This window comes from Pseudophryne corroboree, chromosome 6, assembly GCF_028390025.1.
Source record: "Pseudophryne corroboree isolate aPseCor3 chromosome 6, aPseCor3.hap2, whole genome shotgun sequence".
NCBI classification, from domain to species: Eukaryota; Metazoa; Chordata; class Amphibia; order Anura; family Myobatrachidae; genus Pseudophryne; species Pseudophryne corroboree.
The window spans coordinates 838,729,857-838,746,908 of NC_086449.1; the positions used below are offsets into that span (position 1 = coordinate 838,729,857).

Sequence of the window (17,052 nt, forward strand, 5' to 3'; positions counted from 1 at the left end):
GAGCGCTGTGCGTAGTACTGTATACTGTAATAATGCAGAGCGCTAGGTGTAGTACTGTATACTGTAATAATGCAGAGCGCTGTGTGTAGCACTGTATACTGTAATAATGCAGAGCGCTGTGTGTAGTACTGTATACTGTAATAATGCAGAGCGCTGTATGTAGTACTGTATACTGTAATAATGCAGAGCGCTGTGTGTAGCACTGTATACTGTAATAATGCAGAGCGCTAGGCGTAGTACTGTATACTGTAATAATGCAGAGCGCTAGGCGTAGTACTGTATACTGTAATAATGCATAGCGCTGTGTGTAGCACTGTATACTGTAATAATGCAAAGCGCTGTGTGTAGCACTGTATACTGTAATAATGCAGAGCGCTAGGCGTAGTACTGTATACTGTAATAATGCAGAGCTCTATGAATAGTACTGTATACTGTAATAATGCAGAGCGCTGTGTGTAGTACTGTATACTGTAATAATGCAGAGCGCTGTGTGTAGCACTGTATACTGTAATAATGCAGAGCGCTGTGTATAGCACTGTATACTGCAATAATGCAGAGCGCTAGGCGTAGTACTGTATACTGTAATAATGCAGAGCGCTGTGTGTAGCACTGTATACTGTAATAATGCAGAGCGCTGTGTGTAGTACTGTATACTGTAATAATGCAGAGCGCTAGGTGTAGTACTGTATACTGTAATAATGCAGAGCGCTGTGTGTAGCACTGTATACTGTAATAATGCAGAGCGCTGTGTGTAGTACTGTATACTGTAATAATGCAGAGCGCTGTATGTAGTACTGTATACTGTAATAATGCAGAGCGCTGTGTGTAGCACTGTATACTGTAATAATGCAGAGCGCTAGGCGTAGTACTGTATACTGTAATAATGCAGAGCGCTAGGCGTAGTACTGTATACTGTAATAATGCATAGCGCTGTGTGTAGCACTGTATACTGTAATAATGCAAAGCGCTGTGTGTAGCACTGTATACTGTAATAATGCAGAGCTCTAGGCGTAGTACTGTATACTGTAATAATGCAGAGCTCTATGAATAGTACTGTATACTGTAATAATGCAGAGCGCTGTGTGTAGTACTGTATACTGTAATAATGCAGAGCGCTGTGTGTAGCACTGTATACTGTAATAATGCAGAGCGCTGTGTATAGCACTGTATACTGCAATAATGCAGAGCGCTAGGCGTAGTACTGTATACTGTAATGCAGAGCGCTGTGTGTAGCACTGTATACTGTAATAATGCAGAGCGCTGTGTGTAGTACTGTATACTGTAATAATGCAGAGCGCTAGGCGTAGTACTGTATACTGTAATACTGCAGAGCGCTGTGTGTAGCACTGTATACTGTAATAATGCAGAGCGCTGTGTGTAGTACTGTATACTGTACTAATGCAGAGCACTGTGTGTAGTACTGTATACTGTAATAATGCAGAGCGATGTGTGTAGCACTGTATACTGTAATAATGCACCGCGCTAGGCATAGTACTGTATACTGTAATAATGCAGAGCGCTAGGCGTAGTACTGTATACTGTAATAATGCGGAGCGCTAGGCATAGTACTGTATGCTGTAATAATGCAGAGCGCTGTGCGCAGTACTATATACTGTAATAATGCAGAGCGCTGTGTGTAGCACTGTATACTGTACTAATGCAGAGCACTGTGTGTAGCACTGTATACTGTAATAATGCAGAGCGCTGTGTGTAGCACTGTATACTGTAATAATGCAGAGCGCTGTGTGTAGCACTGTATACTGTAATAATGCACTGCGCTAGGCATAGTACTGTATTCTGTAATAATGCAGAGCGCTGTGTGTAGTACTGTATACTGTAATAATGCAGAGCCCTGTGTGTAGCACTGTATACTTTAATTATGCAGAGCTCTATGCATAGTACTGTATACTGTAATAATGCAGAGCGCTGTGCGCAGTACTGTATACTGTAATAATGCAGAACGCTAGGCATAGTACTGTATTCTGTAATAATGCAGAGCGCTAGGCGTAGTACTGTATACTGTAATAATGCAGAGCGCTGTGTGTAGTACTGTATACTGTAATAATGCAGAGCGCTGTGTGTAGTACTGTATACTGTAATAATGCAGAGCGCTGTGTGTAGCACTATATACTGTAATTATGCAGAGCTCTATGCATAGTACTGTATACTGTAATCACGCAGAGCACTGTGTGTAGTATTGTATACTGTAATAATGCAGAGCGCTGTGCGCAGTACTGTATACTGTAATAATGCAGAACGCTAGGCATAGTACTGTATTCTGTAATAATGCAGAGCGCTAGGCGTAGTACTGTATACTGTAATAATGCAGAGCGCTGTGTGTAGCACTGTATACTGTAATAATGCAGAGCGCTATGTATAGCACTGTATACTGCAATAATGCAGAGCGCTAGGCGTAGTACTGTATACTGTAATAATGCAGAGCGCTGTGTGTAGTACTGTATACTGTAATAATGCAGAGCGCTGTGTGTAGCACTGTATACTGTAATAATGCAGAGCGCTGTGTGTAGCACTGTATACTGTAATAATGCACTGCGCTAGGCATAGTACTGTATTCTGTAATAATGCAGAGCGCTGTGTGTAGTACTGTATACTGTAATAATGCAGAGCCCTGTGTGTAGCACTGTATACTGTAATTATGCAGAGCTCTATGCATAGTACTGTATACTGTAATAATGCAGAGCGCTGTGTGTAGTACTGTATACTGTAATAATGCAGAGCGCTGTGTGTAGTACTGTATACTGTAATAATGCAGAGCGCTGTGTGTAGCACTGTATACTGTAATTATGCAGAGCTCTATGCATAGTACTGTATACTGTAATAATGCAGAGCGCTGTGCGCAGTACTGTATACTGTAATAATGCAGAGCTCTATGCATAGTACTGTATTCTGTAATAATGCAGAGCGCTAGGCGTAGTACTGTATACTGTAATAATGCAGAGCGCTGTGTGTAGTACTGTATACTGTAATAATGCAGAGCGATGTGTGTAGTACTGTATACTGTAATCACGCAGAGCACTGTGTGTAGTATTGTATACTGTAATAATGCAGAGCGCTGTGCGCAGTACTGTATACTGTAATAATGCAGAGCGCTGTGTGTAGCACTGTATACTGTACTAATGCAGAGCACTGTGTGTAGCACTGTATACTGTAATAATGCAGAGCGCTGTGCGCCATACTGTATACTGTAATAATGCAGAACGCTGTGCGCAGTACTGTATACTGTAAGAATGCAGAACGCTGTGCGCAGTACTGTATACTGTAATAATGCTGAACGCTGTGCGCCGTACTATATACTGTAATAATGCAGAACGCTGTGCGCCGTACTGTGTACTGTAATAATGCAGAGCGCTATGTATCATGATAATGAAGAGCATTAAAGTGACAGAACGTGACACATTTATTGCAAATCGCTTGAACGCAATACTGCAGCCAGCGTAACATATAAGGAGCAGTGTACGTACCGGAGTCACTGGCTGATCCCTGATCAGTCACCACATTGCAGAGCCCCGGGATGGCCTGTGTGCTCAGGTACCAGACCGCATGCAGCACATCCGTAGCGTGAATCCGGTTGTGATCTAGGGAATAGAAGAGTTAGTCAGTAAGACTGCCACCTGGTGGCCATCACAGCCACGGCACACACTGGACGCTGGCACAATAATACACACACCCGCCAGTCGCAGCTTCTAACACTCAGGGGCCCATTTACCATTACCTGCATATTCAATGCGATCTGGATGCAATATCACCGCCTAGTATCACCCTGCGATATGTAATCACAGTGACAGGATGCAGTAAGAAGCATCCGCAGGTACATGCGATCTCATGGGCGCCCCTGCGATGTACTCATTCACCTGCCGCTGCTGCTGCGGGGTCCCGCTGCCCGCAAATGCACGATCGCCAATTCAGTGGAGGGTTTCGGGGGAGGGTATAAAAGAGTGGTCAGTTGCAGCTGACAGACAGACTGGCGTTCCCCGTTCAGCGCTCACCCTAGGCCGACCACCGAGCTGTAAACCGGCGGCCAGGCTGCGGGAGGAGTGCAGCCCGCGAGGGCTTTCTGAGCTGCTAGCCGCAGGGGTGTCAGTGTCACACAGAAATAGAGGGAGGCACCGCCAGACGTCCGGTGCTGCCATTGCAGCAGGCGGAGCTGGAGTAAGACGCCAGGCACCCCGCTGACCATCAATACCCGCACATGAGTAAGCCGACGGGGGAGTGGTGAATGTAACCAGAGCCAGTAAGGGAGCCGAAGCTCTGAGTGACTGACAGGTGAGATCTACAAAGCGCACCACACGCCCCTCATTAATCAGCATACAAGAGGCAGGATTCAGGTCTGATCGCTGAGCTGCGTTTTTTGCTGCCCTGCGATCAAATAGTCGCCGTCTACAGGGGGAGGGGAAATCGCTGTGCAGGGATGCGATCGCATGTGTAGCAGAGCTGCACAAACATCAGTGTGTGCAGTCTCTACGCTGCCCGGGACATACTCTTCCTGTGCGACAGAATGCTGCTGATCGGGGCCGGAGCTGATGTCAGACACCCGCCCTGAAAACGCCTGAGCCCGTCTGCGTTTTTCTGGACACTCCCTGAAAATGGTCAGCTGTCACCCACAGACGCCCTCTTCCTGTCAATCTCCTGGCGATCACCATGGCCGCAACTAGGGGGGGAGGGCTAAGGGGGCATGCGCCCCCCGGGTGCAGAAACTGAGAGGGCACAGAGATGAGTACCCTGCCTACCCTCCTTCCTCTCAGCCCTAAGGGGCTACCTTCTGCCAGGTCTAAGATCCCTCGCTGCAGGGATCCGCTCCCCAGCACCACCAATGTGGACTCCTGGGAAACTTCCCCTCCCTTGGCAACTAGAACACTAATGAATGGGGCAGGGGGGTGACCATGGGCTCCCCAGCTGCCCCCTTTCATTTCCCGAGCACTGCCAAATTACTGCCTTGCCCCGGGTGCCAAAAATCATAGTTTCGGACTTGCGCGGATCACCAATGCAAATGGATCCTTTGCACCATCCCGTTGCTGACCGGCAATCCCCGTTGCAGCTGTGCAGCGCGCAGTGCGGTGCATAAGCACGCCAGTTCGGATCTGATCGCCCACTGTGCGAAAACGCCAGCAGCAATAAGATGTGAATTACCCCCTGTGCCAGAAGGCAGCCGTGTAACAGCTCCGTGACCGCGCCGCGAGCTCTCCTACAACGTACACAAATACACTGGCAGGTTTACTAACCCTAGCGTGACTGTGTGTGGTGAACATGTGATAGGGAATATAGAGTGTAAGCTCACTGGGGCAGGGACTGATGTGACTGATACACTCTCTGTAATGTGTGTGTACATGTGATAGGGAATATAGAGTGTAAGCTCACTGGGGCAGAGGCTGATGTGACTGATACTCTCTCTGTAATGTGTGTGTACATGTGATAGGGAATATAGAGTGTAAGCTCACTGGGGCAGGGGCTGATGTGACTGATACTCTCTCTGTAATGTGTGTGTACATGTGATAGGGAATATAGAGTGTAAGCTCACTGGGGCAGGGACTGATGTGACTGATACTCTCTGTAGTGTGTGTACATGTGATAGGGAATATAGAGTGTAAGCTCACTGGGGCAGGGACTGATGTGACTGATACACTCTCTGTAATGTGTGTGTACATGTGATAGGGAATATAGAGTGTAAGCTCACTGGGGCAGAGGCTGATGTGACTGATACTCTCTGTAATGTGTGTGTACATGTGATAGGGAATATAGAGTGTAAGCTCACTGGGGCAGGGGCTGATGTGACTGATACTCTCTGTAATGTGTGTGTACATGTGATAGGGAATATAGAGTGTAAGCTCACTGGGGCAGGTGCTGATGTGACTGATACACTCTCTGTAATGTGTGTGTACATGTGATAGGGAATATAGAGTGTAAGCTCACTGGGGCAGGTGCTGATGTGACTGATACTCTCTCTGTAATGTGTGTGTACATGTGATAGGGAATATAGAGTGTAAGCTCACTGGGGCAGGGGCTGATGTGACTGATACACTCTCTGTAATGTGTGTACATGTGATAGGGAATATAGAGTGTAAGATCACTGGGGCAGGGGCTGATGTGACTGATACTCTCTCTGTAATGTGTGTGTACATGTGATAGGGAATATAGAGTGTAAGCTCACTGGGGCAGGGACTGATGTGACTGATACTCTCTGTAATGTGTGTGTACATGTGATAGGGAATATAGAGTGTAAGCTCACAGGGGCAGGGACTGATGTGAATGGCCAAATACTCTCTGTTCAGCGCTGCGGAATATGTGTGCGCTATATAAATAACTGGTAATAATAATCTATGATGTGGGCCACTACCTGTGACTCCTGCTGTGACACCCCCATCTAGTGGTCAAACTATATATTGTGTGTATATATAACAGGAGCTAAGGAGCCTCTAGCCGACACAGGGCCTAATGTAGTCTGACTGCATCTCACTTTTCTAACATGCAGGGGGGGCACCCAGCACAGTACAAGGGGGGGGGGGGGGGGGGGGCGCACCCAGCACAGTACAAGGGCAGGGGGAGGGGGCACCCAGCACAGTACAAGGGGGGGGGGGGGGGCGCACCCAGCACAGTACAAGGGGGGGGGGGGGGGGCGCACCCAGCACAGTACAAGGGCAGGGGGCACCCAGCACAGTACAAGGGCAGGGGGGGGGGGGGGGCACCCAGCACAGTACAAGGGCAGGGGGGGGTACCCAGCACAGTACAAGGGCGGAGGGGCACCCAGCACAGTACAAGGCCGCCCCGCAGGCCGGATCCTGCCGCCCCACTAACATGCAAGCATGATTAAGCAAAGCAGTTGCAGGGCCGCCATCTTATGGCAGGTTGTGACATCACACAGCCCGCCCCAGCAACGGTCTGGACACACCTGCGTTGTCCGCCCCACGCCCCTGAAACAGAGCGTCGACACCCACAAAATGCATCGTCGACACCCCGTATATGCCCCCCTCCGGGACTTCACTTTGAGACGTGCACATGCGCGCCTTACTGAATTAGGCCTAAAGGGCTACCGGATACTGTAGTAGTTTTATTTCCAGCGGAAAGTGACTAAGAACAATTCCAGGACAGTGTGCTCTAGAATCCAATTCCAGGACAGTGTGCTCTAGAATCCAATCCCAGGACAGTGTGCTCTATAACCCAATTCCAGTACAGTGTGCTCTCTAATCCAATTCCAGGACAGTGTGCTCTATAATCCAATTCCAGGACAGTGTGCTCTCTAATCCAATTCCAGGACAGTGCTCTATAATCCAATTCCAGGACAGTATGCTCTATAATCCAATTCCAGGACAGTGTGCTCTCTAATCCAATTCCAGGACAGTGTGCTCTCTAATCCAATTCCAGGACAGTATGCTCTATAATCCAATTCCAGGACAGTATGCTCTCTAATCCAATTCCAGGACAGCGTGCTCTCTAATCCAATTCCAGGACAGTATGCTCTATAATCCAATTCCAGGACAGTATGCTCTCTAATCCAATTCCAGGACAGTATGCTCTCTAATCCAATTCCAGGACAGTGTGCTCTAGAATCCAATTCCAGGACAGTGTGCTCTATAATCCAATTCCAGGACAGCGTGCTCTCTAATCCAATTCCAGGACAGCGTGCTCTATAATCCAATTCCAGGACAGTGTGCTCTAGAATCCAATTCCAGGACAGTATGCTCTATAATCCAATTCCAGGACAGTGTGCTCTATAATCCAATTCCAGGACAGTATGCTCTATAATCCAATTCCAGGACAGTGTGCTCTAGAATCCAATTTTAGGACAGTGTGCTCTAGAATCCAATTTTAGGACAGTGTGCTCTAGAATCCAATTCCAGGACAGTGTGCTCTAGAATCCAATTCCAGGACAGTGTGCTCTAGAATCCAATTCCAGGACAGTGTGCTCTAGAATCCAATTCCAGGACAGTGTGCTCTAGAATCCAATTCCAGGACAGTATGCTCTATAATCCAATTCCAGGACAGTATGCTCTATAATCCAATTCCAGAACAGTGTGCTCTAGAATCTAATTCCAGGACAGTGTGCTCTATAATCCAAATTCCAGGACAGTATGCTCTATAATCCAATTCCAGGACAGTATGCTCTATAATCCAATTCCAGGACAGTGTGCTCTATAATCCAATTCCAGGACAGTATGCTCAATTCCAGGACAGTATGCTCTATTATCCAATTCCAGGACAGTATGTTCTCTAATCCAATTCCAGGACAGTATGCTCAATAATCCAATTCCAGGACAGTATGCTCAATTCCAGGACAGTGTGCTCTATAATCCAATTCCAGGACAGTCTACTCTATAATGCAATTCCAGGACAGTATACTCTATAATCCAATTCCAGGACAGTATACTCTATAATGCAATTCCAGGACAGTGTGCTCTATAATCCAATTCCAGGACAGTATACTCTATAATCCAATTCCAGGACAGTGTGCTCTATAATCCAATTCCAGGACAGTATGCTCTATAATACAATTCCAGGACAGTGTGCTCTATAATCCAATTCCAGGACAGTATACTCTATAATCCAATTCCAGGACAGTATGCTCTCTAATCCAATTCCAGGACAATATGCTCTCTAATCCAATTCCAGGACAGTGTGCTCTAGAATCCAATTCCAGGACAGTGTGCTCTAGAATCCAATTCCAGGACAGTATGCTCTATAATCCAATTCCAGGACAGCGTGCTCTCTAATCCAATTCCAGGACAGTGTGCTCTAGAATCCAATTCCAGGACAGTGTGCTCTAGAATCCAATTCCAGGACAGTATGCTCTCTAATCCAATTCCAGGACAGTATGCTCTAATCCAATTCCAGGACAGTGTGCTCTCTAATCCAATTCCAGGACAGTATGCTCTATAATCCAATTCCAGGACAGTATGCTCAATTCCAGGACAGTGTGCTCTCTAATCCAATTCCAGGACAGTGTGCTCTATAATCCAATTCCAGGACAGTTTGCTCTATAATCCAATTCCACGACAGTATGCTCTATAATCCAATTCCAGGACAGTATACTCTCTAATCCAATTCCAGGACAGTGTGCTCTATAATCCAATTCCAGGACATTGTGCTCTATAATCCAATTCCAGGACAGTATGCTCTATAATCCAATTCCAGGACAGTATACTCTATAATCCAAATTCCAGGACAGTGTGCTCTATAATCCAATTCCAGGACAGTATGCTCTATAATCCAATTCCAGAACAGTGTGCTCTAGAATCTAATTCCAGGACAGTGTGCTCTATAATCCAAATTCCAGGACAGTATGCTCTATAATCCAATTCCAGGACAGTATGCTCTATAATCCAATTCCAGGACAGTGTGCTCTATAATCCAATTCCAGGACAGTATGCTCAATTCCAGGACAGGATGCTCTATTATCCAATTCCAGGACAGTATGCTCTCTAATCCAATTCCAGGACAGTATGCTCTCTAATCCAATTCCAGGACAGTATGCTCAATAATCCAATTCCAGGACAGTATGCTCAATTCCAGGACAGTGTGCTCTATAATCCAATTCCAGGACAGTCTACTCTATAATGCAATTCCAGGACAGTATACTCTATAATCCAATTCCAGGACAGTATACTCTATAATGCAATTCCAGGACAGTGTGCTCTATAATCCAATTCCAGGACATTGCGGTCTATAATCCAATTCCAGGACATTGTGCTCTATAATCCAATTCCAGGACATAGTGCTCTATAATCCAATTCCAGGACAGTCTACTCTATAATGCAATTCCAGGACAGTATACTCTATAATCCAATTCCAGGACAGTATACTCTATAATGCAATTCCAGGACAGTGTGCTCTATAATCCAATTCCAGGACAGTATATTCTATAATCCAATTCCAGGACAGTGTGCTCTATAATCCAATTCCAGGACAGTATGCTCTATAATACAATTCCAGGACAGTGTGCTCTATAATCCAATTCCAGGACAGTATACTCTATAATCCAATTCCAGGACAGTATGCTCTCTAATCCAATTCCAGGACAGTATGCTCTAATCCAATTCCAGGACAGTGTGCTCTCTAATCCAATTCCAGGACAGTATGCTCTATAATCCAATTCCAGGACAGTATGCTCAATTCCAGGACAGTGTGCTCTCTAATCCAATTCCAGGACAGTGTGCTCTATAATCCAATTCCAGGACAGTTTGCTCTATAATCCAATTCCACGACAGTATGCTCTATAATCCAATTCCAGGACAGTATACTCTCTAATCCAATTCCAGGACAGTGTGCTCTATAATCCAATTCCAGGACATTGTGCTCTATAATCCAATTCCAGGACAGTATGCTCTATAATCCAATTCCAGGACAGTATACTCTATAATCCAAATTCCAGGACAGTGTGCTCTATAATCCAATTCCAGTGTGCTCTAGAATCTAATTCCAGGACAGTGTGCTCTATAATCCAATTCCAGGACAGCGTGCTCTCTAATCCAATTCCAGGACAGTATGCTCTAGAATCCAATTCCAGGACAGTGTGCTCTAGAATCCAATTCCAGGACAGTATGCTCTCTAATCCAATTCCAGGACAGTATGCTCTATAATCCAATTCCAGGACAGTGTGCTATCTAATCCATTTCCAGGACAGTATGCTCTATAATCCAATTCCAGGACAGTATGCTCAATTCCAGGACAGTGTGCTCTATAATCCAATTCCAGGACAATATACTCTATAATCCAATGCAGGACAGTATGCCCTATAATCCAATTCCAGGACAGTGTGCTCTATAATCCAATTCCAGGACAGTATACTCTATAATCCAATTTCAGGACAGTATGCTCTCTAATACAATTCCAGGACAGTGTGCTCTATAATCCAATTCCAGGACAGTGTGCTCTATAATCCAATTCCAGGACAGTATGCCCTATAATCCAATTCCAGGACAATGTGCTCTCTAATCCAATTCCAGGACAGTATACTCTATAATGCAATTCCAGGACAGTGTGCTCTATAATCCAATTCCAGGACAGTGTGCTCTAGAATCCAATTCCAGGACAGTATGCTCTTTAATCCAATTCCAGGACAGTATGCTCTATAATCCAATTCCAGGACAGTATGCTCTCTAATCCAATTCCAGGACAGTATGCTCTCTAATCCAATTCCAGGACAGTGTGCTCTAGAATCCAATTCCAGGACAGTGTGCTCTAGAATCCAATTCCAGGACAGTATGCTCTATAATCCAATTCCAGGACAGCGTGCTCTCTAATCCAATTCCAGGACAGTGTGCTCTAGAATCCAATTCCAGGACAGTGTGCTCTAGAATCCAATTCCAGGACAGTATGCTCTCTAATCCAATTCCAGGACAGTATGCTCTAATCCAATTCCAGGACAGTGTGCTCTCTAATCCAATTCCAGGACAGTATGCTCTATAATCCAATTCCAGGACAGTATGCTCAATTCCAGGACAGTGTGCTCTCTAATCCAATTCCAGGACAGTGTGCTCTATAATCCAATTCCAGGACAGTTTGCTCTATAATCCAATTCCACGACAGTATGCTCTATAATCCAATTCCAGGACAGTATACTCTCTAATCCAATTCCAGGACAGTGTGCTCTATAATCCAATTCCAGGACATTGTGCTCTATAATCCAATTCCAGGACAGTATGCTCTATAATCCAATTCCAGGACAGTATACTCTATAATCCAAATTCCAGGACAGTGTGCTCTATAATCCAATTCCAGGACAGTATGCTCTCTAATCCAATTCCAGGACAGTGTGCTCTATAATCCAATTCCAGGACAGTATGGTCTATAATCCAATTCCAGGACAGTATGCTCTATAATCCAATTCCAGGACAGTATGCTCTATAATCCAATTCCAGGACAGTATACTCTATAATCCAAATTCCAGGACATTATGCTCTATAAACCAATTCCAGGACAGTATGCTCTCTAATCCAATTCCAGGACAGTATGCTCTATAATCCAATTCCAGGACAGTGTGCTCTATAATCCAATTCCAGGACAGTATGCTCTATAATCCAATTCCAGGACAGTGTGCTCTATAATCCAATTCCAGGACAGTGTGCTCTATAACCCAATTCCAGGACAGTGTGCTCTCTAATCCAATTCCAGGACAGTGTGCTCTATAATCCAATTCCAGAACAGTGTGCTCTATAATCCAATTCCAGGACAGTATGCTCTATAATCCAATTCCAGGACAGTATACTCTCTAATCCAATTCCAGGACAGTGTGCTCTATAATCCAATTCCAGGACATTGTGCTCTATAATCCAATTCCAGGACAGTATGCTCTATAATCCAATTCCAGGACAGTATACTCTATAATCCAAATTCCAGGACAGTGTGCTCTATAATCCAATTCCAGGACAGTATGCTCTCTAATCCAATTCCAGGACAGTATGCTCTATAATCCAATTCCAGGACAGTATACTCTCTAATCCAATTCCAGGACAGTGTGCTCTATAATCCAATTCCAGGACATTGTGCTCTATAATCCAATTCCAGGACAGTATGCTCTATAATCCAATTCCAGGACAGTGTACTCTATAATCCAAATTCCAGGACAGTGTGCTCTATAATCCAATTCCAGGACAGTGTGCTCTATGGGGGTAATTCCAAGTTGATCGCAGCAGGATTTTTGATAGCAATTGGGCAAAACCATGTGCACTGCAGGGAAGGCAGATATAACGTGTAGAGAGAGTTACATTTGGGTGGGTTATATTGTTTATGTGCAGGGTAAATACTGGCTGTTTTATTTTTACACTGCAATTTAGATTGCAGATTGAACACCACTCACCCAAATCTAACTCTCTCTGCACATGTTATATCTGCATCCCCTGCAGTGCACATGGTTTTGCCCAATTGCTAACAAAAATCCTGCTGCGATCAACTTGGAATTACCCCCTTTAATCCAATTCCAGGACAGTGTGCTCTATAATCCAATTCCAGGACATTGCGGTCTATAATCCAATTCCAGGACATTGTGCTCTATAATCCAATTCCAGGACATTGTGCTCTATAATCCAATTCCAGGACAGTATGCTCTATAATCCAATTCCAGGACAGTATGCTCTATAATCCAATTCCAGGACAGTATGCTCTATAATCCAATTCCAGGACAGTGTGCTCTATAATCCAATTCCAGGACAGTGTGCTCTATAGTCCAATTCCGGGACAGTGTGCTCTATAATCCAATTCCAGGACAGTGTGCTCTATAATCCAATTCCAGGACAGTGTGCTCTATAATCCAATTCCAGGACAGTGTGCTCTATAACCCAGTTCCAGGACAGTATACTCTCTAATCCAATTCCAGGACAGTTGTGCTCTATAATCAATTCCAGGACAGTATGCTCTATAATCCAATTCCAGGACAGTATGCTCTATAATCCAATTCCAGGATAGTATACTCTCTAATCCAATTCCAGGACAGTATACTCTCTAATCCAATTCCAGGACAGTTGTGCTCTATAATCAATTCCAGGACAGTATGCTCTATAATCCAATTCCAGGACAGTATGCTCTATAATCCAATTCCAGGACAGTGTGCTCTATAATCCAATTCCAGGACAGTGTGCTCTATAACCCAATTCCAGGACAGTATACTCTCTAATCCAATTCCAGGACAGTTGTGCTCTATAATCAATTCCAGGATAGTATGCTCTATAATCCAATTCCAGGACAGTATGCTCTATAATCCAATTCCAGGACAGTGTGCTCTCTAATCCAATTCCAGGACAGTGTGCTCTATAATCCAATTCCAGGACAGTGTGCTCTATAATCCAATTCCAGGACAGTATGCTCTCTAATCCAATTCCAGGACAGTATGCTCTAATCCAATTCCAGGACAGTGTGCTCTCTAATCCAATTCCAGGACAGTATGCTCTATAATCCAATTCCAGGACAGTATGCTCAATTCCAGGACAGTGTGCTCTCTAATCCAATTCCAGGACAGTGTGCTCTATAATCCAATTCCAGGACAGTTTGCTCTATAATCCAATTCCACGACAGTATGCTCTATAATCCAATTCCAGGACAGTATACTCTCTAATCCAATTCCAGGACAGTGTGCTCTATAATCCAATTCCAGGACATTGTGCTCTATAATCCAATTCCAGGACAGTATGCTCTATAATCCAATTCCAGGACAGTATACTCTATAATCCAAATTCCAGGACAGTGTGCTCTATAATCCAATTCCAGGACAGTATGCTCTCTAATCCAATTCCAGGACAGTGTGCTCTATAATCCAATTCCAGGACAGTATGGTCTATAATCCAATTCCAGGACAGTATGCTCTATAATCCAATTCCAGGACAGTATGCTCTATAATCCAATTCCAGGACAGTATACTCTATAATCCAAATTCCAGGACATTATGCTCTATAAACCAATTCCAGGACAGTATGCTCTCTAATCCAATTCCAGGACAGTATGCTCTATAATCCAATTCCAGGACAGTGTGCTCTATAATCCAATTCCAGGACAGTATGCTCTATAATCCAATTCCAGGACAGTGTGCTCTATAATCCAATTCCAGGACAGTGTGCTCTATAACCCAATTCCAGGACAGTGTGCTCTCTAATCCAATTCCAGGACAGTGTGCTCTATAATCCAATTCCAGAACAGTGTGCTCTATAATCCAATTCCAGGACAGTATGCTCTATAATCCAATTCCAGGACAGTATACTCTCTAATCCAATTCCAGGACAGTGTGCTCTATAATCCAATTCCAGGACATTGTGCTCTATAATCCAATTCCAGGACAGTATGCTCTATAATCCAATTCCAGGACAGTATACTCTATAATCCAAATTCCAGGACAGTGTGCTCTATAATCCAATTCCAGGACAGTATGCTCTCTAATCCAATTCCAGGACAGTATGCTCTATAATCCAATTCCAGGACAGTATACTCTCTAATCCAATTCCAGGACAGTGTGCTCTATAATCCAATTCCAGGACATTGTGCTCTATAATCCAATTCCAGGACAGTATGCTCTATAATCCAATTCCAGGACAGTGTACTCTATAATCCAAATTCCAGGACAGTGTGCTCTATAATCCAATTCCAGGACAGTGTGCTCTATGGGGGTAATTCCAAGTTGATCGCAGCAGGATTTTTGATAGCAATTGGGCAAAACCATGTGCACTGCAGGGAAGGCAGATATAACGTGTAGAGAGAGTTACATTTGGGTGGGTTATATTGTTTATGTGCAGGGTAAATACTGGCTGTTTTATTTTTACACTGCAATTTAGATTGCAGATTGAACACCACTCACCCAAATCTAACTCTCTCTGCACATGTTATATCTGCATCCCCTGCAGTGCACATGGTTTTGCCCAATTGCTAACAAAAATCCTGCTGCGATCAACTTGGAATTACCCCCTTTAATCCAATTCCAGGACAGTGTGCTCTATAATCCAATTCCAGGACATTGCGGTCTATAATCCAATTCCAGGACATTGTGCTCTACAATCCAATTCCAGGACATTGTGCTCTATAATCCAATTCCAGGACAGTATGCTCTATAATCCAATTCCAGGACAGTATGCTCTATAATCCAATTCCAGGACAGTATGCTCTATAATCCAATTCCAGGACAGTATGCTCTATAATCCAATTCCAGGACAGTATGCTCTATAATCCAATTCCAGGACAGTGTGCTCTATAGTCCAATTCCGGGACAGTGTGCTCTATAATCCAATTCCAGGACAGTGTGCTCTATAATCCAATTCCAGGACAGTGTGCTCTATAATCCAATTCCAGGACAGTGTGCTCTATAACCCAGTTCCAGGACAGTATACTCTCTAATCCAATTCCAGGACAGTTGTGCTCTATAATCAATTCCAGGACAGTATGCTCTATAATCCAATTCCAGGACAGTATGCTCTATAATCCAATTCCAGGATAGTATACTCTCTAATCCAATTCCAGGACAGTATACTCTCTAATCCAATTCCAGGAGAGTTGTGCTCTATAATCAATTCCAGGACAGTATGCTCTATAATCCAATTCCAGGACAGTATACTCTATAATCCAATTCCAGGACAGTGTGCTCTATAATCCAATTCCAGGACAGTGTGCTCTATAACCCAATTCCAGGACAGTATACTCTCTAATCCAATTCCAGGACAGTTGTGCTCTATAATCAATTCCAGGATAGTATGCTCTATAATCCAATTCCAGGACAGTATGCTCTATAATCCAATTCCAGGACAGTGTGCTCTCTAGTCCAATTCCAGGACAGTGTGCTCTATAATCCAATTCCAGGACAGTGTGCTCTATAATCCAATTCCAGGACAGTATGCTCTATAATCCAATTCCAGGACAGTATACTCTCTAATCCAATTCCAGGACAGTATGCTCTATAATCCAATTCCAGGACAGTATACTCTCTAATCCAATTCCAGGACAGTATGCTCTATAATCCAATTCCAGGACAGTATGCTCTATAATCCAATTCCAGGACAGTATACTCTCTAATCCAATTCCAGGACAGTGTGCTCTATAATCCAATTCCAGGACATTGTGCTCTATAATCCAATTCCAGGACAGTATGCTCTATAATCCAATTCCAGGACAGTATGCTCTCTAATCCAATTCCAGGACAGTGTGCTCTATAATCCAATTCCAGGACATTGCGGTCTATAATCCAATTCCAGGACATTGTGCTCTATAATCCAATTCCAGGACATTGTGCTCTATAATCCAATTCCAGGACAGTATGCTCTATAATCCAATTCCAGGACAGTATGCTCTATAATCCAATTCCAGGACAGTATGCTCTATAATCCAATTCCAGGACAGTATGCTCTATAATCCAATTCCAGGACAGTGTGCTCTATAGTCCAATTCCGGGACAGTAGGCTCTATAATCCAATTCCAGGACAGTGTGCTCTATAATCCAATTCCAGGACAGTGTGCTCTATAATCCAATTCCAGGACAGTGTGCTCTATAACCCAGTTCCAGGACAGTATACTCTCTAATCCAATTCCAGGACAGTTGTGCTCTATAATCAATTCCAGGACAGTATGCTCTAT

General features: G+C 44.3%; 1 protein-coding gene across 2 annotated transcripts in view; it reads right to left on the bottom strand.

Moving 5' to 3' along the window:
• PDE3A (phosphodiesterase 3A) overlaps positions 1-17,052 on the bottom strand; it is a 753,306-nt gene that overhangs the window by 110,429 nt on the left and 625,825 nt on the right. For both annotated transcript variants that reach the window (XM_063929421.1, XM_063929422.1), the window contains exon 11: positions 3,483-3,596. In XM_063929421.1, the coding sequence (XP_063785491.1) occupies positions 3,483-3,596 (114 nt within the window). The remainder of the gene's footprint in view (positions 1-3,482; positions 3,597-17,052) is intronic.